General features: G+C 35.3%; 1 protein-coding gene and 1 long non-coding RNA gene across 4 annotated transcripts in view; both read left to right on the forward strand.

The window, feature by feature from the left end:
• NUF2 (NUF2 component of NDC80 kinetochore complex) overlaps nt 1-15,185 on the forward strand; it is a 33,475-nt gene extending 18,290 nt beyond the window's left edge. Inside the window, 6 exon segments of one of the 3 annotated variants that reach the window (NM_001261374.1) lie at nt 492-554; nt 3,855-3,992; nt 5,781-5,921; nt 7,884-8,059; nt 9,052-9,187; nt 14,838-15,185. In NM_001261374.1, coding sequence (NP_001248303.1) covers nt 492-554; nt 3,855-3,992; nt 5,781-5,921; nt 7,884-8,059; nt 9,052-9,187; nt 14,838-14,972 — 789 coding nt within the window. In that variant the 3' untranslated portion in view covers nt 14,973-15,185. 3 annotated transcript variants of the gene reach the window in all.
• A 2,522-nt stretch (nt 15,186-17,707) lies between these two features.
• LOC114678959 (uncharacterized) overlaps nt 17,708-21,382 on the forward strand; it is a 47,939-nt gene continuing 44,264 nt past the window's right edge. Inside the window, exon 1 of the long non-coding RNA XR_003730618.2 lies at nt 17,708-18,445. This is a non-coding gene — a long non-coding RNA (uncharacterized LOC114678959). The remainder of the gene's footprint in view (nt 18,446-21,382) is intronic.

Here is a 21,382-nt window from a genome sequence, read left to right on the forward strand (position 1 = left end):
CAGTTTCAATTTTTGGTCACATTCCTTTCATATCCTTGTGAAGCTGGGGTTTGGCATTTGCTGTGGTAAAAGCAAGTACAATGTAAAAATCACTGTGACACCGGAAATGAGAATTCTATAATCTGAAATATACGCTCCAAGGTACATGAATGTATGCAGTGCCCAGTAGGTACATACATCTAACTAGGAAGTACTCGAGGTTATTTAAAAACAAAATAAAAAATTTTTATTTCAACTTATATGTATTATTTTTCAAAGGGCTACAATGTTAGGACATAAATACTTAGGCCGTTATTTGGACTTAACTACTTAGTAAAGGAGCTCTTAGATATTTCTTTTGGCTTAGGAGCATCATGAACAGAGAAAGTTTAAAGAATATCTGATCTAACACATTTAACTCCTTTCTTACCTTAATTTTATGAGACAGCAGTGAGTGGCTAAATCTAAATGTTTTGAATCATTATAAAACATGTGTTTGCTTTTTCTCTTAGATAGTGCTGCAAGAGGGAAATTCCCAAAAGAAGTCAAATATTTCAGAGAAAACCAAGCGTTTGGTAAACATCTTTTCTTTTCACTAGCATTTAAAGTTTGAATATATTGTGTAGAGGAGTATTTTAGCTGTGTGTGTTATTATTGTCAAATGTTTCTCCCTTTTTTCCCTCAAAATGAAGCAATCTTTTTCAACTTAAATATAATAGATGACTATTGTTTTAAAAAATACCAAAACACAGAAATGTGTGAAGAAAGTAAAAATCACCTGAAAGCTCACTATACATTCTGATGTATATCAAAGATTGTATTTGCTATGTATATGTAAATATACGTGTGTAATTTTACATAAATGATATTAGGCTCAATACGTCTTACCTGCTTTTTCCCCCATTTAGCAATATAACACAGGTATGAGTTTTAAATAGATCCTCATTATATTAATGCTTGCTTCTAGTTGTGCATTATATGTATGTGCCATCTTGTAGATCCTTTTAATCCCCTACTGATAGACTTTCACATTGCTTCTAAATTTTTGCTATTAAACAGAAATATATGTATGTGTGTATCATATGCATACATATGTACATACATACATTTCTGCAACACGCTGCTTTTATTTAAAATAATTTTTTTTGTTTAGGATTTTTGGGTCATAGGAAATACACATGTAAAATTGACCAATGCAGCCAAACTGATTTCTAGAAAGATACCAATTTATATTACTACCAGTAGAATAAGAGACTGTCCCTTTCCCTATACCCTTGCCAAAATTGGATGTTTTCAGGCTTTTAAAATCTTTGTTACTGTTATATTGAAAAAAAAAAAATTCTCATTTTATTTTTATTTATTTAATTTATTTATTTATTTGAGACAGAGTCTCACTCTGTCACCCAGGCTGGAGTGCAGTGGTGTGATCTTGACTCACCACAACCTCCACCTCCTGGGTTCAAGCAGCTCTGCCTCAGCCTTCTGACCAGCTGGGACTACAGGCGCGTGCCACCATGCCCAGCTAATTTTTGTATTTTTAGTATAGGCAGGGTTTCACCATATTATGCAGACTGATCTCGAACTCTTGACCTCGTGATCTACCCTCCTTGGCCTCGCAAAGTGCTGGGATTACAGGCATGAGCCACCACGCCAGGCCAAAATAATCTCATTTTAATTTAATTGCTTTAATTCTAGTGATTTCGGCCATCTTGCTTAGTGATTTCTTGTAATTTCTTATTTTGTATGTTACTTGTTTGTGTACCTTGCTTATTTATTTATTTTATTTATTTATTTATTTATTTATTTATTTTTTGAGATGGAGTCTCACTCTTTTGCCTAGGTTGGAGTGCAATGGCATGATCTCAGCTCACTGCAACCTCTGTCTCCCAGGTTCAAGGGATTCTCTTGCCTCAGCCTCCCAAGTAACTGGGATTACAGACATCTGCCACCACTCCCAACTAATTTTTTTGTATTTTTAGTAGAGACAGGGTTTTACCATGTTGGCCAGAGTGGTTTTGAACTCCTGACCTCAAGTGATCCACCCACCTCAGCCTCCGAGAGTGCTAGGATTACAGGTGTGAGCCACCGCACCTGGCCACTTATTTATTTTTCAATAAACTCCATGAATTAGGGATTTTAGCTCTCCATTTATTTGTCTGTCAAATTTATATATTTTTTGCCCATTAAAAGGTTTATGTTTTTATGTAATAAAATTTATAGATAAGGCCTTTATGGTTTTTGGCTTTAATTATGTACATAGAAAGGACTGCCCTATTCATCAGATTATTTTTTAATACTATATTTTCTCATTGTACTTTTATAGTTTCCTTATTATTTTAGCATGTATTCTTTAGATCCTTGAGAAACTTACTGCAGTATTATATTTCCCTTATTTTTCTATCATTTTTTTAATTGGGAAATGCTTTCATCTAAGTAGTACTTACTATTGCTCAATTTTATTATTTACTTATTTCTGTCCCATTTAAATCCAAGTTAAAACAAACACTTTGTACTTATCAAGTTTAGACCTTTTATAAAGAAGAGAAAAGTGATGAAAGTTAACACTATTGTAAGGAAAATAACCTCTAATCTTGTAGAGCATTAAAAGAGAGTAGATAATGTGATTTGCAGAACTCTAAGAATGAAATAACAAAATATACAGAAATTACAGGAGTACATTATATCGAACATGCAGTTTTGGCCTCTGAGTTAGCTGATCAAAAAAGAATCTTTTAAGTTAAAAATATTTAGACAAATTACACAACACAGTAATACATTCTTGTTATGAAATATTCTCTCTTTACATACACACACACGTATATATATGTATATATAGAGAGAGGAGTATACATATATATATAGAGAGAGAGAGAGAAGGGTACGAAATGTGAAAGGTCTCCTCTCAGCCCGTTTTACCTTGAGGTAATACTATTCCCTTCCTTTTTCCGACACCATATGTATACACATATAGAGGCACATAATCGTGTCACTATTTTGTTCTGTTTTTATAGAAATGTATTTATGTCTTATATGTTGATCTGTGAATTGGTTCTTTCACTTAATATATCTGGAAAATCTTTCCTGTTAGTACATAGAGTCATCGAGGGTCCCCAGACAATGTAAATACAACTTATCAACAAATATCTGAGAAGAAAATTCATAGGAATTTTTTTGACATAATTTCAGACTTAAAACAACAAACTTTCAAGATAATTTCCAGCCACCCTTCACTTCGATTCTTTGAATAGTTACATTCATTTTTGAAATTCAGGAGAAGGGAATTTGTTTTCATTCAGCAAGCATGTAGTGAGCACCTTCTCAGTGCTATAACTTTATTTGGGTACTTGGAAAACCAAGATACATTTTCACAACTCCAATTTCAGTCTTATGAAACACATATTAAGTACATAATTATAGAGTTGCACGTACAAATTGTACTATTTAAAGAAGAAACATAGAGAAAATGGGAGCAGGATTTTCAGGGATCAGTACACATTTAGCAGGTAGACAGGAGTGGGATAATGATATTCTAGGAGGACCCTACTGGTCAAAGAAAGATCACTTATACTTGTCTAAACATAAGATCAGAATTACCAGATTGTAGGGTGCAGTAGGGAACTGGTGGGAGATGAGACTAGACAGGATGAGAGTAAGAGCCATGTAATGAAAGGCTTTGAATGTCCTGCTAAGGAGGAGCTTGATCTTTGGCCTACAGGCAAATGTGAGCAATTAAGTAGGTAAGTGATGTGTTCAGAATTTAATTTTACCCCCATTACAGAGAACATGGACCTAATTTCTTTGTTCTTTCCCATTATACTAGAATGGTAAATCACCAAGTTTATTATATATAATATATAAAAATGTTTTCTCAACAGAATGAACTAAAATTGTCAGTGGTTTCTTTGAAAGAAATACAAGAGAGTTTGAAAACAAAAATTGTGGATTCTCCAGAGAAGCTAAAAAATTATAAAGAAAAAATGAAAGATACGGTCCAGAAGCTTAAAAACGCCAGAGTGAGTTTTCTTTTTATTTTAATGCTTTTGTATCTTTAAAAAAAAAAAAAAAACAAATTCTTGTTTAATTATGTGTTATTTTTTGGATTTCTGAATTATCTATACTTCCTCTTAAACTTTTTTTGACCTTATTTCTTTGTAGCTTTTCTCTAGAGTGGATATGGGGAAACTAAATATAATTTCAAGACATATGTTCAATTATGCAACAAGCCTTTGCTCTGGGAGATCAAAACAGAAATGCTGGGTCGTGAGATTTAATTACTTTATTACAAGGGAGAAAAGTATTAAGTAATTTTACAAACAATTGTAATTATAAATTATAATATATACTATGACAAAGTATAAGGTATGCATGTGTGTGGATAGGGGTATATGAGAAATCTCTGTACCTTTTGATTAATTTTGCTGTGAATGTCTAACTGCTTGAAAAATTAAAATCTATTAATAGTATCAGAAAGAGGAAAGGAAGTATAGAGTGCTTTGAAATAATGTAATAAGGGGAGCCCAGTTTAGTATTGGGCTGGAAGTACAGGTGGAAGAGGGAAGGAAGAATGCTACCATTCTTCAGATGCTAGCATTAAAAAAAGATACTTTTCATTTTAAACATAGCAGTACCAAGGCCCAATTCATTGTGTATGGAAGAACATGAAAGGCAGAGGGAACAGCATATGTGAATTCTGTGAGGTAGTAGGGAGTAAGGTATGTTCAAGATTATGGGTTATGTAGGAGATGGATTGACGTGGTGCAATACAAACTTAGAAGTGGGCAGACAATTTACCATCTTTTGTGAAGCATTGTTTTTAAACTATTAATTTAAAAAACATATGTGGTTTGTCTTTGAATTTGTTATCCAATTCTTTCTTGAAAATTAAGATTATCACACAAGAATAGACAAAGATCACCAGAACAGAAATGAGAATCCAGAAATAGATTTGAGTATTAATGAGAAAAGGATGATTTATTTAAGAAACAGTTCTGGCTCAATTAGCTATTCATCTAGAAGAAAAGGGTGTTGGGCCTACACTTTGCTCTTTTACAAAAATAAATTTTATATGTATTAAAAATTTACCTTAAAAAATTTAAGTTTTACTGATTTTAGGAGAACATTTATATAATCTTGGACTAGGATAGATTTTTTAAATTAAGATTGGAAACAGAAAATCTTTAGAGAAAATTAGACATACTAGAACATAATTACAGTGCATATGACAGGTAGAGGGATTATATCCATGATTTGCAAAGATTACAAATTAGTAAGAAAAAGAAAAAAATAAGGTAGATCGAGGGGTAGGCTAGTGAGAATAAGGGAAGGAGTCTTTGTATTGTTACCATGGTTGTAGGAAATATATGTTCATTTTGTAATTTTAGATGAGGAGTTAATCTTTTTAAAAGAATTAACTGTAGTAGCCGTTATTATACAAATGAATAGGAAGATTATGAGTAATACGATTGATAGCCCAGGAGTAATCAGAAATAGTTTGAATATTAGCAAAATAAACTATTTTAATATCATCATTAATAACTTTTGGAAAGTATTTCATCGAGTAATTTAGTAAAATTATGGCAATTTTCCTTTGTTTGAAGATACTTGGCAATTAAAAAACAATTATTTGTGCTTAAACACATGTCAATAATAGTGCTGTATTACTGACCTAGAAATTTAATTATTCCCTGCTCTTAAGTTTCAGTATTAAATGCAGAAATTATTTAAGAGCAAACAAATTGATATTACTGCAGCTTCATTAAGAAGAATATCAAACTGTGGTCTTTGTTTTTTGTCTTTCAAAGCAAGAAGTGGTGGAGAAATATGAAATCTATGGAGATTCAGTTGACTGCCTGCCTTCATGTCAGTTGGAAGTGCAGTTATATCAAAAGAAAATACAGGACCTTTCAGATAATAGGGAAAAATTAGCCAGTATCTTAAAGGAGGTTTGTATTGTATGGAATTTTTATGTCTTTGTTATATACAGTTTACTATAGTTCTTTGGATTTTGCTTTCACTTTTTGTTACTGTTTTCCTAAAGAAAAGCAGGGTCATTCTACAATATAATAGATGTGGCAGTGTATGCTATGAAAATGACACTTTTCTTTTTAAATATAGCAGTAGCAAGACCCAATTTTTAACCTTCAGATGAAATTAATAATAACTAACCCAATACATTGCTGTGTATATTTTGGAAAATAGTACAGTAGCTCCCCCTTATCCTCGGGATTCATTTCAAGACCCCCAGGGCATGCCTGAAACTGTGGATAGTAACAAACCCTATATATATGTTTTTTCCTATACATACATACCTATGATAAAGTTTAATTTAAAACTTAGGCACAGTAAGAGATTAATAATAATTACTAATAAAAGAGCATTTATAGCAATATACTGTAATAAAATTTACGTGAATGTGGTCTCTCTCTCAAAATATCTTATTGTACTAAACTCACCCTTCTTGTGATGATGTGAGATGATAAAATGCCTAGATAAATAATTGAAGTGAGATATTGCTAGGCTGCTGTTAACCTTCTGACCATACATCAGAGTGAGGATCATCTGCTTCATGTGATCCTAGATCCTCAAGGCACTATGATGTTGACAGTTGGATGTTGATGTCTAGAGAGCCAGTAGTGTATACAGCATGAATCTGCTGTGCAAAGGGATGATTCACTTCCAGGGTCAGGGCTGGGCATGGTGGCTCAAGCCTGTAATCCCAGAACTTTGGAAGGCTGAGGAGGGAGGACCATTGAGACCAAGAGTTGGAGACCAGCTTGAACAACATAGCAAGATGCTATCTCTACAGAAAATTTAAAAAGTTAGCTAGCTATGATGGTATATGTCTGTAGTCCCAGCCACTTGGGAGTCTGAGGTGGGAGGATCACTTGAGCCCAGGAAGTCAAGACTACAGTGAGCTATGATCGTTCTGCTGCACTCCAGTCTGAGTGACAGAGTGAAGCCCCATCTCAAAAGCACACACACCCAGACATCCAGGGTGGGATGGAGTAGGATGGTGCAAGATTTAGTCACAGTACTCAGAACAGCACACAGTTTAAAACTGATGAATTGTTTGTTTCTAATACTTTCCATTTAATATTTTTAGACCACAGTTGACCAGGGGTAACTGTAACCATGGAAAGTGAAGCCATGGATAAGGGGAACGAACTACTGTCATGGGATTTTAAATTTGTTCTACCAGTTGGAAATGATGTTAGCATCAGAAAGAAAGTTCCACCTTAGTGCCCAACACTGTATCTAGGACCTATGGAGAAATTTAAAGTTTATGACATAGTCCTCTGCCCGGAAGAAATGAGAGCTAATGGCAGTTTCTCAGGCTACAAGCTTGAAAATCCTTTTTTACTTCTTAACTTGATCATCTTCATCCAGACTGCGCCTCCAGGATAACTAACATTACATTTGATAAACAATTTCCTTTTTGAGATAAGTAGGGATTAGAAGGTGAGATTGTCCCAGGTATTCTTTCCCAACTACATAGTCCCCTCATCTGCCATCGAGTCACCCAAAAGAGATGTGTATCTACTGCTTTGAATTGTTTCTCACACCTACCCTTTTCCCTTTATTTTTACTACTTTAGTTCAGATCCTAACCCCCTCAACTCTAGTCTCTTAGCTAATCTTCTTAACATGTCTCCCTTTCAGTCTATGCTGATAGAATAACGTGATGAAAATACCTCTCTAGTTGTCATGTCCTTTCTCAGTATCTCTGGTGCCTCCCTGTTGTCTCTTCTGGTTCGTCTGCATTTTTCTGCCAGGCTTTCAGGCTTTAGAGTTTTATCTCTTTTAAAAATTGTGTTTAATTATAGTTCATCCTAGAAAATACTCTTTCATTTTATTTATAAATCCTCATTGGTTATGTTGACTTTAAATACTTCTTATAAAATACAGAGCCTAAACCTAGAGGACCAAATTGAGAGTGATGAGTCAGAACTGAAGAAATTGAAGACTGAAGAAAATTCGTTCAAAAGACTGATGATTGTGAAGAAGGAAAAACTTGCCACAGCACAATTCAAAATAAATAAGAAACATGAAGACGTTAAGCAATACAAACGCACAGTAATTGAGTATGAAGTTGTTTTCAATTTTAGTGTATTAGAAAGCGATTATGAAAAGCAAATACATTTTTCCCCCAGGATTTCAAAACCTCTGTTTTCAAAAAGAGTTTAAACAGTTTTATCTTTATTTCACCTTTAGTTGACTAAAACAGATGAATTAATTATAAAACTTATACTGCTAGGTCTAGATATAGAGATGGCTTAGCTACTCTTTTCCTAGATGTACAGTTCCAATTCCTTTGCATCATTCTTCAGAAGGGTTCTGATGTTACTGATTATTTCAGTGCACTTTAGAGATAGTGGTTTAGCTTGCATCAGAATGAACTAACTGGCCTATCTTATAGTCCAGCTGGTCTGTAGAGTTACAGCATTTGTGTTTTGAGAAAAAGTCTTATATTCAGGTAAGAAGTAATACTTTCCTAAGTATGCAAGTATGTTTTTAGCCAGTATGTTAGGGTCCTTTATTGGTGAAGTACCCATCAGTTGTAAGAATGTGTTTTTAAAATACCTGCCCCAGATATGTCTATGATGTCATTCCTTCAGTTCCTAAAAGGTATGTTAGCGATCATTGAGTGTTTCCTTCATACTGCCTCATGCAGATGAAAAAGGGCAGAACCTAAGGATTTTATATTTGTTGCCAAACTGCCTTGTAGAAAAGTTAAACTGATTCACACCTAAGTGTGTACAACTGGGGAAATGTAACTTAAAAAATCTTCATTTAAAAAATGTGTTTATTTATTTATTTACTCATTCACTGACCCACCAATGAGGAAAAAAAAATCTCATTAATATATTGAGAGAAATAATTCATGCTATGTTATGATGTGATTATAGCACCACTCTTTGGGGTTTTCGTGCCTTTGCTTTTATATCTTGAGAAGAGTTTTAGGTTTGTCAAACAAATACTGACACATGGTCACTTTGGAATCAAAACTAGAATTGTGTTTGCCTTTTTAGTTACTGAGGAGGATTAAATATTAGCTGTCTTGATTTTCTTTTAGGGATTGCAATAAAGTTCAAGAAAAAAGAGGTGCTGTCTATGAACGAGTAACCACAATTAATCAAGAAATCCAAAAAATTAAACTTGGAATTCAACAACTAAAAGATGCTGCTGAAAGGGAGAAACTGAAGTCCCAGGTGAATATGTGTTCAGAAGAAGTTAATTTCAGCTAATCTCATATGTATTTGAGTTGTTAACTGAAACAAAACAGCTTACTTGGTCTCTGTGTGTAATGAGACTTTTAATGATACCTAAAATTATTTACTCTTTATTCTTGTTTTGAATATATTTACTGTAAAGCTTCATAAACAGTCCTAAGTTTAATGAGAACAGGCATCTTGTCTCCTACATTTTTATCTTTAAAAATGCTAGTACAACGCTAAACATAAAAGGTTTACCTGTTTCTATCCTTTTAACTGCCAGTGTCTCTAACAAGTAGTCTATTTCTGATATATTTATTATTTATTTATTCTCTCCTTATCTTTTGAGTTTGATTTATATCTTCAAGAGTGTTCTACCAGAACAATAATTCAAACTGCTCTGCCAGAAACCACAAAAAATTGCTATTTATTATGCAAAATCCCTTAGCTTCTTTTTTTTTTTCATTCTTTACCTTGTCTACATTGACAACTTACATACAGATTTCTAAAACCGCTGATACCTGATAAATATTTAAACATCTGCTGCCATTACTTTCTGCTATCCACACCCAATTTGTAAAAATTCTTAATACTAACAGAGCCACAATAGACAATTCCCTTATCTGTTCTCAGTACCTTATCCCTCAGAAAAATTGTGTTGTTAGCACTTGCACATGTGAGCATTCTCTTAAGGCTATGTTAAAAGGAAGGAAAGAAAAGGGAATAGAGCAAGGAAAGGAAGAGGGAAACTGGATGTAAAAGAAATAAAATGATTGGGATTTCACTTCCATGGTCTTCCCAATACACTGGCCTGCTTTTTTCTGTTTTGTTTTTGGTTTTGGTTTTTTTTTTGTATACCTCAACTACTTTTCTTTTTCCTGCCTCTTAACTTGATATTCACCAAGAGTCAGTCTGTCTAGTATGGCGTTTAGAAAGACTTAGCAGATATTTAATCCTGCTTCTTAACCAAATCTAATCAACAAATATTTATATGTTATAACGTGGTCTAGGAACAGTTAGTGAACCAGTTACTAACAAATTAGTAACTAGTTACTAACTCAGATTCGAGGCATCTTTGTCTGTCAGTTATGAGATACCCATGCCTACCTTATATTACTTTGAGTTTTATGCCTGTATGTCTTACCAGTTACATTTTCCATTTCTTAACAGTAGCAACTGTCTAATGTTAACCTTAGCATATCATGTCAAACCATTCCTAGAATGCTGCCTTATGTGTAGTATGCTTTCCATAAATATTTATAGAATTGAAAGGTCATCTAGCATGGTGTTTCTTAAAACTAGCTGTGTATTCGAATTCAGTGAGGAATTTTAAAATGAACAAATCCTCACCCAAACACATTGATTAGCATCTCCAGCAATGGGGCCCATGAAATTGTGTTTTTTAATGTGGCATTTGAGAACCACTGATAGGCTTGGCTTAATTGTTTTCAGTGGTATAGTTTTCAATGGGTATGGTCACCCAAGCTGTTCTACTAGGGCAGCTTTAATTGTTAAAATTCTGTCTCTTATTTTGAGTTTAAAATATTTTTTTCTGTACTCTGTAGTCAGCCCAGGTCTTCTCTGTGGAGCAAATGTGTACCCTTTTCTGCTTAATAACCCTTCAGACATTTGAGGATAATGATCATGGTTTCTTTCAGCCTTCTCATATTCAGGATAATTAGTCCCAGTTTTCCACCATTCTTTATATAGCTTCATTTTCAGATTTATTACTGTCCTATTTATTGTCATCTCTATTTCCTAGTTGTCATTATTCTGCTTAAGATTTAGAACCCAGTGCTAAACACAATCTTCCAAAATAATGATGTGACCAACAAGACCCAAAGCACATTTTTAATAAAGCATAATATTGGGGTGGATTTTTAGCAGCAGCATCTTGCCTTTGACTCATATTGACCCTGTGATCAACTAAAGGACTCTGTCTTTTCCACATACAGTTCTGCCATGTTAAGAGTTTTTTACCATACTTTAGTGCAACTGTTACTGTTAATTCAGAATTTTACTATTTTAGGTTTTATTTTATTTTATTTATTTCAACCTAGATTTCAAAATGTCAAGGTTAGTTTAAATCTATCATTCCACCGTAACTATTTCTCATTGCTTAGTGTCACCTCAGATTTGATCTGCATGCATTTTTCTTCAAAATAAAAATGTTTACTAGAACAAGGTCCTTTGCTGCATTGCAATTTTTTCATCCTAGAGGCATAGAACTATTGAACAAAACTTTGGGTACAATTGTTCAACTTGCTAAGTTGTTCTTACCTACCTTGATTCAGGCTACATTGTGATATCTATTTGTTACACAAATGAGAAGGTCTCTAAATACTTTGGTAAAATCAAATACTTTGTGTCAAAGAACTCTCCTTAGCTTACTTTATAATCATCCTTGAAAAAGAAAAAAGGATATATTATGATTGCCAAATTGTTCTTTGTGCAGTTCTGTTGCATTTTGTGATCATCATAGTCTTTTTTCATTAAATGTTCTTTCCCATAGATAATTTATCTCTTCTAGTTTTAATTATTATCTTCATTTGGATAGCTTTCAAAAATCTATGTTTCTTGTTCTGGCCACTCACAACAAAAATAATATTTTAAAATTACATTCAACATTTTCTCACATCTGACCTCTTCTTCACTTTCTGTCTTTCCCTTTTCTTTTTCTCTCTTTTGCTCAACTTCTTCATAAATTTCTTTGTATTTCTCAGTGGCATCATTTTCTATCACAAAACATTGAAATTTTGGACTTGCTTTAGATAATCCTGACATCCAGATAATCACCAAGTTAATTTCATGATTGCTTTTACATGGTGGTACTCTTCATACATGTACATAGCCCTTCATACATACAGCGCTCTTACTATTATACATCTATCACATAATTTTGTAGTAGTCATGGATTACAGCAACATTTGCCAAGTTTCTTTGATTTTAGATTCTTCTGCATCAAATATGCCTTGAATACTAAGTACTACCACATTTATCCTGCTAAAATATTATTCTCAATACTACACTTTCTTGTTCAAAACAAGGACCATTTTCCTTCAGTTCCTTCATTCACCCAGTCAGTATTTCAACAAATGGCCAATGTATCTGCTAGGTGTCAGGCTTCACACTTGATTCAGAGAGTAAGTTGTGAACAAGGCAGGAATGATTTCCACCTTAGGACTTTTAAAATTGTCTATCTAAGCTAATCATTTCCATTATTTAAGGCCCAGTAGAAATTATGTCTTCCACATAACTTTCTTTTATTTCTTTGAAGTATCTTTCTCTCCTCTCTCAAATACTATAGCACTCTCAGTCTATTTCAAATAATCTGGATCTGTGCTGTCCAGTGGACAGCTATTAGTAATATGTGGCTATTTACATTTACATTTAAATTAATTACAATGAAATAAAATAAAAAGTTTTTGTTCTTTATTTGCACTAGCTATATTTCAGGTGCTCAATATCCAGTCTGTTCTGGTTGTATGTTCATTTAGGAAAGAAAGCATAACTGGCGTCTTTCATTGTACTATTGTACTATTTACAGTGCTACTTATACAAAGTACCCAATAATATATTGGGTTAATTTATACATATGTGATAAATGGCTACACTGGCTATAAGACTCCATGGATAGTGTATAGTCTTAAATATTTCTGATTTGAAAAGTGAGATAGTTATCTAGACTGACACTGTCCAACAGAACTTTCTGCTGTAATGAGAATGTTCTTCTGTATTGCTCAATACTGTAGCCAGTAGGCATATGTGGCTGTTGAGTCCTTGACGTGTGGCTGGTGCAACTGAGGAACTGAATTTTTAATTTCATTTGATTAAATTAAATTTTATTAAATTTAAGTAGCCACATATGTCTACTGGTTGCTATATTCGACAGCACAGAACTAGCCTTTGAGTTTAAAAATATTTAGCTTCAATGAGGCCATCACAGTAAGACTTATTATATGTGAATTAGGGTGGATTAATATTATAAAATTCCACTTGGATATAGAATTTAATTGAAAATGCTGAAATACATAGTATTTGTCAGGGATACGATCTGTCACCATTAAACATCTTGTGAGGGTTGGCTTAGAACTTCAGATGTTTTTGTCTCTGCGCCTGTGCCACTGGAATTGGGCCTTAATGTTTCATTCACTTGTGGCTCTACCAGCAGGATTTTGCTCCTCCTTGAGAGTGTTATTTGTTCTCAGAAGGAAAGTATTCCTTTGGGTATTTTGAAATGGTTGGTTCAGATACGTACAGATTGTATATCTTAATTTAGTCACACTTAGTTTTGATAGTTTCTCATAAGTAATATCTTTCTACCAAATTTATTCAGCTTTCTTTTTTGGAATGAATAAACATATACTCATATAGAACTAGAAAATTAAATTGGTTTATAGCTGCTGAATGTGCTTTTTTTTTTTTTATAATGGCATTCACACAAGCTAGCAACTAATTCACCTTATTTTTCCTACAAGATTTAAGAAATAAAGCCTTCAAAAATTTTGATTTATTTTCCTATTGGTTCATATTCTATCATAGTTGTAGTAATTTGATACCTGCTTAGATCTCAGAAATATAAACACACTCTTCTATTTTTGTGTTAGGATTTAATAACTATGTTTGGATTTTTGGAGAATGTTTAGTCTTAAGCATATATTTACATTCACTTAATCTGTAGTAATAGCTCTCAAACTTGCATAGGTGGCAGAGTTGCTGGAAATAGTGTTCTTTTTTGGAACACTGAATTTATACTATATCAAATTATAATCTATGTAATTTATTCAGATAGTATCTCTGCTAGAATTTAAACTAAGATAAATAGTAGCCAAAATTATAGGCTTAAGAAAAATTTAGTGGGAGAGACACTTAAAATTGAGAACATTGTATTCATATACTGCTTTTCTTCCCCCATTGGAAAAAGATGGCTATTTTATTTCAGTGGCAAAACACATCCTATAACCTTGTAAAATACCAATTTCTTGTGGTATTATGTATATTATAGTTTGAGAATTGTTTTGTCTAGGAAATAAATAATGAAAGGAGGATCAATATTATATTTGACAAGTATGAAATGGAAGAAAATGTGTACAGGCTAATTTGCTTCTTATTTAATCTATAAAAATTGTTTTTTTATTTTTTAAAATTCTTAGCACATCCATATAGGCTTGAACTATCTGATCAGTTTATTCAAACAACTCTAAAAGGTATTAATATATTTTTCAGTCTTATAGATTGCTTATTAAATCTGTTTGCATACCTTTTAAATGATAATCAGGGTCAAATGCAGAGAGTATAGTTATCTACAGTAATGTAGTTATTTTCCATGTTTAACATGGAAAGCTCTAAAGTAAATTTTTCCTTGATAATTATAAATATGTTTGTTCTTAATATATTATAATCCTAACCATTTGTCTCACGTCTCTCCTTTGTTCTTTAAGTAGCAAACTTTTTTGATGTGTTTGTACAGCTTATAGAATGAATTTTTAATAAAAGCAGACATGGACATGCACATTTGTATGTGTGTGCATAAGAGTTTAGGCTTTAAAATATTAATAAATATGAATAAACTTGGAATTCTTATAACTCATTTGTAGTTTAGGTTGTTGCATGGAATAATTATTATTCTGTTTCATTTTCTACCTAGGAAATATTTCTAAACTTGAAAACTGCTTTGGAGAAATACCACGACGGTATTGAAAAGGCAGCAGAGGACTCTTATGCTAAGATAGATGAGAAGACAGCTGAACTGAAGAGGAAGATGTTCAAAATGTCAACCTGATTAACAAAATTACATGTCTTTTTACAAATGGCTTGCCATCTTTTAATTTTCTATTTAGAAAGAATAGTTAAGTTGAAGCGAATGGAAGTAACAGAAGTACCAAAAAATGTTGGTTTCATCAGTTTTTATATACTCTCATAAGTAGTTAATAAGATGAATTTAATGTAGGCTTTTATTAATTTATAATTAAAATAACTTGTGCAGCCATTCATGTCTCTACTCTGCCCTTTGTTGTAAATAGTTTGAGTAAAACAAAACTAGTTACCTTTGAAATATATATATATATATATCATTTGATTCTTACTTAAGCAATTTTTTTGCTTAAGTAGATATTTTTATTACTACATAGATAAAGTAATTATAAAGGTCCTAAAAGATCAGATAGCTGAAGCAAAATTTGAACTCTACTCTGTATGATATTGAAGTCTAGAATGTTTCAATGTACCACACTTTCCAAGGTAGTTAATTGAAAGAGAAAGTTTGAGTTTAGTAGTCAATTTCTTCATTGATGCGACTGGCATTTTTTTCAAGAAAAACGAGTTAATATATGTAAAGTGACTAAAACAGTGCCTGGCACATGGTAAACACTCGATAGCTCTTATCTATTAGTATTTAAGGTCATGGAAGCTCTAGGTACTTTCCTTTGTCAGAGATAATAAAATGTTATTTTAGGGAGTGACCAGGCTTTCAATGAAAGGGAAAGCCCTGGAATGGAAGGAGCAGCAAAAACTGGGTGTGCGGGGAAGAACAGATGGGGATACAAAATTGAGCTATTGCCTTTTCCCCTCCTAGCTTCTCTTTAAATATTCATGAGTTTTCCTTCAGAGAAAGGGCTGCCTCTAAGGCAAGGTAACAGGTATAAACATCACCAAATATCTCTTGTATTTTAAAAAGTTTGACCCCTTGGACCTATCTCCACCTTTAACTACTGCACCTTTTTTCACAACCAGATTTCTAGAAAACCTAATCTATACTTGTGAATTAGTTTCATTCCTTGTTCATCACAGAAATGTTATTTCTATCCATGCTAATCTTCTGAACTTTCTAAGGTCACCAAAAAATTCCTAGTTACCAAAATTTCATGCATACTTTTTAAGCTTTCCTCAAATTCTACCAATCCAGTGCTTTTTTCATTTTGTCTCAGTAACACCTCTCTGTTGGTTCTCTTAATTCCCTGTGAATTTTTCCACCCTAGAGCCTCATTCTGTTTTCACCTCTTGTGTTTCTGTTCTGTGTGCTTCCACCCTTGCCTCTCCTTATTGTAACCTCTATATTCCTCCTTGAAAATTTTTATCTATACCCACAGCTTCCAGCACAAGTTAAACACCTGTAAACTTAACTACATTTATGTTTCTTTTATCATATCTCCTGATTTTCAGACTTGCATATCCAATGGCCAGTAGGTGTATTTAACTTATTGGCATTCTGATGAAGCTTAATAATGGACCCTTTCAGAATAATGGGTTTAATGCATGATATAAAATACAGGATAAAAAGGGAAACCAATTAGATTCAAATATGATTATCAAATATTTAAAAACATATTATGGTTACTAGTATCACCAGCTACACTTGTGCCATGTTGGGAAAGGGACTCATCCACTTTCTTATGCTACTACACCTCACTCCCTTATATCCATTTAGTTAGCAAGAACTACAGATTAGTGTACCCAAATCTCCCTTTCACATCTCCTTTGCTTATGTTGCAAGTTGCATCCTCGTCATTACTGTACTGGCAATAATCTTACCAGGCTCCCAGTCTCCAACCCATTTCTATAAAGGCATTCCAGTATTCTATCATGCAAATTAGAAAGTGTCTGTGATCTGTGCAGTTTTTTAGCTTTTCAAATTGTCCTGCCAGGGTACATTAGTGAACTCACAGGGGAATCATGGAATATTTTAAATTTCCAAAGGAAACAACATGTTTGATATTTGTGGGACGCCGTCACAAACTACTAGTTCAAGGTCATTCAGAATTACAATGTTAAAGCATGCTACATTTCTTTCAATGACATCATATTGAGAGGTGACAATGTGCTAGCAGCCCTCTCAGCGCCTCCTCGGCCTCCGCGTCCACTCTGGCGGTGCTTGAGGAGCCCTTCAGCCTGCCATGGCACCCTGGGAGTCCCTCTCTGGGCTGGCTGAGGGCGAAGCTGCCTTCCTCTGCTTGTGGGGAGCTGTGGAGGGAGAGGCCTGCCTCTGAACCAGGGCTGCACACAGCGCTCGCGGGCCCGTGCGAGTTCCGGCGTGTGCGGGCGCTGGCTCGGCGGGCCCGGCACATGGAGCGGCCGGCTGGCGCCGCCGGCCCGGGGCAGTGAGGGGCTTAGCACCCTGGCCAGCAGCTGCGGAGGTTGCACCGGGTCCCCCAGCAGTGCCGCCCGCCGGCGCCGCACTCAAATTACTCAAATTCTCGCTGGGCCTTAGCTGCCTCCGGGCGGGGCAGGGCTCGGGACCTGCAACCCACCATGTCTGAGCTCCTCCCCCTGCGGTGGGGTCCCACGCGGCCTGAGCCTCCCCGAGAAGGGCGCGGCTCCCTGCTCTGTGGCGCCCGGTCCCATCCACAGCCCAAGGGCTGAGGAGTGCAGGTGCAGCTCCGGACTGGCGGGAAGCTCCACCTGCAGCCCTGGCGCAGGACCCACTGGGTGAAGCCAGCTGGGCTCCTGAACCGACTGGGGACTTGGAGAACTTTTATATCTAGCCGGAGGATTGTATGTGCACCAATCAGCACTCTGTGTCTAGCTCAGGGTTTGTAAATACACCAATCAGCACTCTGTGTCTGGCTGAGGGTTTGTGAATACACCAATTGGTACTCTGTATCTAGCTAACTCTGTGTCTAACTAACCTAGTGAGGACTTGGAGAACTTTTCCCTCTAGCACTCTGTATCTAGCTCAAGGATTGTAAACGCACCAATCAGCACTCTGTCAAAATGGACCAATCAGCTCTCTGTAAAATAGACCAATCAGCAGGATGTGGGTGGAGTCAGATAAGGGAATAAAAGCAGGCTGCCCGAGCCCCGCAGCAGCAAGCTGCTGGGGTCTCTTTCTGCTTCGTGGAAGCTTTGTTTTTTTGCTGTTTGCAATAACTCTTGTTGCCAGCTCACTCTTTGGGTCCACGCTGCTTTTATGTGTTGTAACACTTACCGGGAAGGTCTGCAACTTCACTCCTGAAGCCGGCGAGACCACAAACCCACCGGGAAGAACGAACAACTCCAGACGCGCTGCCTTTTACAGCTGTAACACTCACCATGAAGGTCTGCAGCTTCACTCCTGACAGCGAGACCACGAACCCACCAGAAGGAAGAAGCTCCAGACACATCTGAACGTCTGAAGGAACAAACTCTGGACACACCATCTTTAAGAACTATAACACTCACCGTGCGGGTCCGTGGCTTCATTCTTGAAGTCAGTGAGACCAAGAACCCACCAATTCTGGACACAATATCTTTGTGGAGCTGGGTTTGGAATTTGAGGAGGTAAGCAAGTATCACATGAAAATCATAGAATAGGAAATGAAGATAACGATGTTCAGTCTGATTCCAAGGTTTGAGTAGTAGTAAGGTGCCCAATGGGCACAGATACCCAATTAGTAACTGGTTAAGAGTAAAAATAATAAAAATATTCTTTCAGTTTGTGTTTTATTTTAAAACATTGTTAGGACATAAATGCTTATTAAGTTTTCTGGACCTAACTGCTTAATAAACAGAACGATAATTATTTTGCTTAGGAGCATTCCCTTATAGGATAAAGTAAACCTGCAGGAATTTGAAAACTCTTCATAATCTAGACTTTCTCACCTTTTCTCTTGTCACTTCTCACTTGAACTTTGTCCTTGAGCAATACTGTGCTATTTGGCATTCACAGTACTTCACCCTTAATGTGTTTACATGTGTTTTTTTTTTTTGTTTTTGTTTTTGTTTTTGTTTTTTTTTTTTTTTTTTTTTTTTTTTTGCCATAGTTTATAATGTCTTTCCTTTGTTCAACTGGAAAATACTTGTTTTTCAAGTCTAAGACTTGTGTGTGTGTGTGTGAGAGAGAGAGGGTCTTGCTCTGTCGCCCAGGCTGGAGTGCAGTGGCACAATCTCGGCTCACTGCAACCTTTGCCTCCTAGGTTCAAATGATTTTCGTGCCTCAGCCTCCCGAGTAGCTGGGACTACAGGCACACGCCATCCCACCCAGCTTATTTTTGTATTTCTCGTAGAGACAGGGTTTTGCCATGTTGGCTAGGCTGGACTTGAACTCCTGACTTCAAGTGATTCACCTGCCTTGGCCTCCCAAAGTGCTGGGATTACAGGCATGAGCCACCGTGCCTGGCCAAATCTAATACTTTTTTAACTGTCAGCTTTTCCTTTTTACTTTTATTTTTACTGTAATTTGTATCATTGTATTGTATTCTTTTTACACATGTTACACCTTGCTGGACTTTAAGGTCAGTGACTCATCTGTTTTAGTATTTCTCCTCTAGCATGGAACCAAGCACCTGGTAGTCACTTAAATGTTTACTTAAGGAATAGCCATCTCTCTCCTATGACCAAAGCATATAACCTTGAGGCCAGGTGTATCTTATCCCAGCAAGAAACGTTATCTTTTAGGCATATTTTTATGCCGAGTAACGACATATGTTTCAGCAGTTTGATATTTTCACTTCCTATTTTTGCCCCCAAAGAGGTAAAAAGCCTTATTTAAGAGGTCTTCAGTATAATCCACATTTGGCTGTTTTGACTAAAGAATAACTGAGTAAATTTAGGATTTTCCCCAGCACCTTCTTGAAAATGACTACTTGGACCATGTAATCTTTTAAAGTTTATTAATGTGGGAAAATCAATACTCTGCAGAAGCAAGTGGCCTCATGGTATGTGGCATGTGGTGAAGCCTGATCTTAAAGGAAATACTGTGCAGACACAGACTTTAGTTATCATTTATGAGTTCAGGTACTTAGCTATATGTAGAGCAAATATTTAATTTCAAGTTCAACTGACATATTTCAAGGAGCTAATCCATTTTATGACAAAGCAAGGGAAATTGAAATATGCACCTTGCAGGCTGAAGTTAATACATCTGATTTTAGTTTAACGGGATGTTTCCTATTTTTAGTAAGACCAGAAAAGTTTTATATGAAATTCCATTTCAAATTCTGGGCCTGCCACTTACTTGAATTAAGTTGGCACTCTCTCTCCCTTTGATTGAAATATGCTTCTCATCTTTCTCTCCATATTGCCACCAGGGGGCATAACATAACTTGCATAACCAATGCTAAAATAGCTGTGGATTTTAAGATTTGAAACTTAAAAACTGAAAATTTTTTAAATTATAGTAACAATGCAAAAAACAAAAGTGTCAGAATTTAGAGATAGTCTGTTTAAAGTTGAAATAGGTTCTAAATCATATCCTAAGATTATTTTAAAATTTTGCTAAAAGGATGACTCATCTCAAGGCTCCAATTCTGACCTTATGTTTATTATCTTTTAAAAATTAGTTTGGCCAGGTGCGGTGGCTCATGCCTGTAATCCCAGCACTTTGGGAGGCCGAGGCAGGTGGATCATGAGGTCAGGAGATCGAGACCATCCTGGCTAACATGGTGAAACCCCGTCTCTACTAAAAATACAAAAAATTAGCTAGGCATGGTGGCATGCGTCTGTAGTCCCAGCTACTCGGGAGGCTGAGGCAGGAGAATCGTATGAACCCGGGAGGCAGAGGTTGCAGTGAGCCGAGATCATGCCACTGCACTCCAGCCTGGGCTACAGAGTGAGACTCCATCTCTCTCTCTCTCTTTATTTATATATATATATAAATAAATATATATAACTAAATATATATATATAAAAGATTATATATATATATAAAATATATATATATAATCTTTTAAAGATACACATATGTAATCTTTTAAAGATTACGTGCGTGTGTGTGTGTGTGTATATATATATATTATTTTTTTTTTTTTGGTCTAAATCATCCTCTTAGTAATTGGTTCAGGATTTCTAGTTCAGATTCCGTGTAACTCTTAAAATTGAATTTTTCTGAGACAAGAATTTGAGATTTCATACAACAAGCAAGTCTCTTAGGAAATGAAACTAGAATATCACCTGGGATTCTCAGTGTAACATTCTTTTCTTCTGGTAATCCTATAAAGTAAGTTCCTACCACCACCAACCTCTAATCCATTCTTACTGCCATGACATAGAACTTTCTAAAATACAAACTTGATAATCTCTCCTCACTGCTCTACAAATCTTTGATGCTAACGCATAATACTTTAAAGCACAATATTTTGATGGAGACCATATAGTGTGGTATGGCAGTTCTCAAACTGTAGTGTGTGTAAAATTTTCCTGGGAAACTTGCTAAATATGCCACACCCCCGAGAGATTTGATTTGGTGGGTTTCTGGGGTTCTACATATGAAACAAACAT

This window comes from Macaca mulatta, chromosome 1 (genome assembly GCF_049350105.2).
Source record: "Macaca mulatta isolate MMU2019108-1 chromosome 1, T2T-MMU8v2.0, whole genome shotgun sequence".
NCBI classification, from domain to species: Eukaryota; Metazoa; Chordata; class Mammalia; order Primates; family Cercopithecidae; genus Macaca; species Macaca mulatta.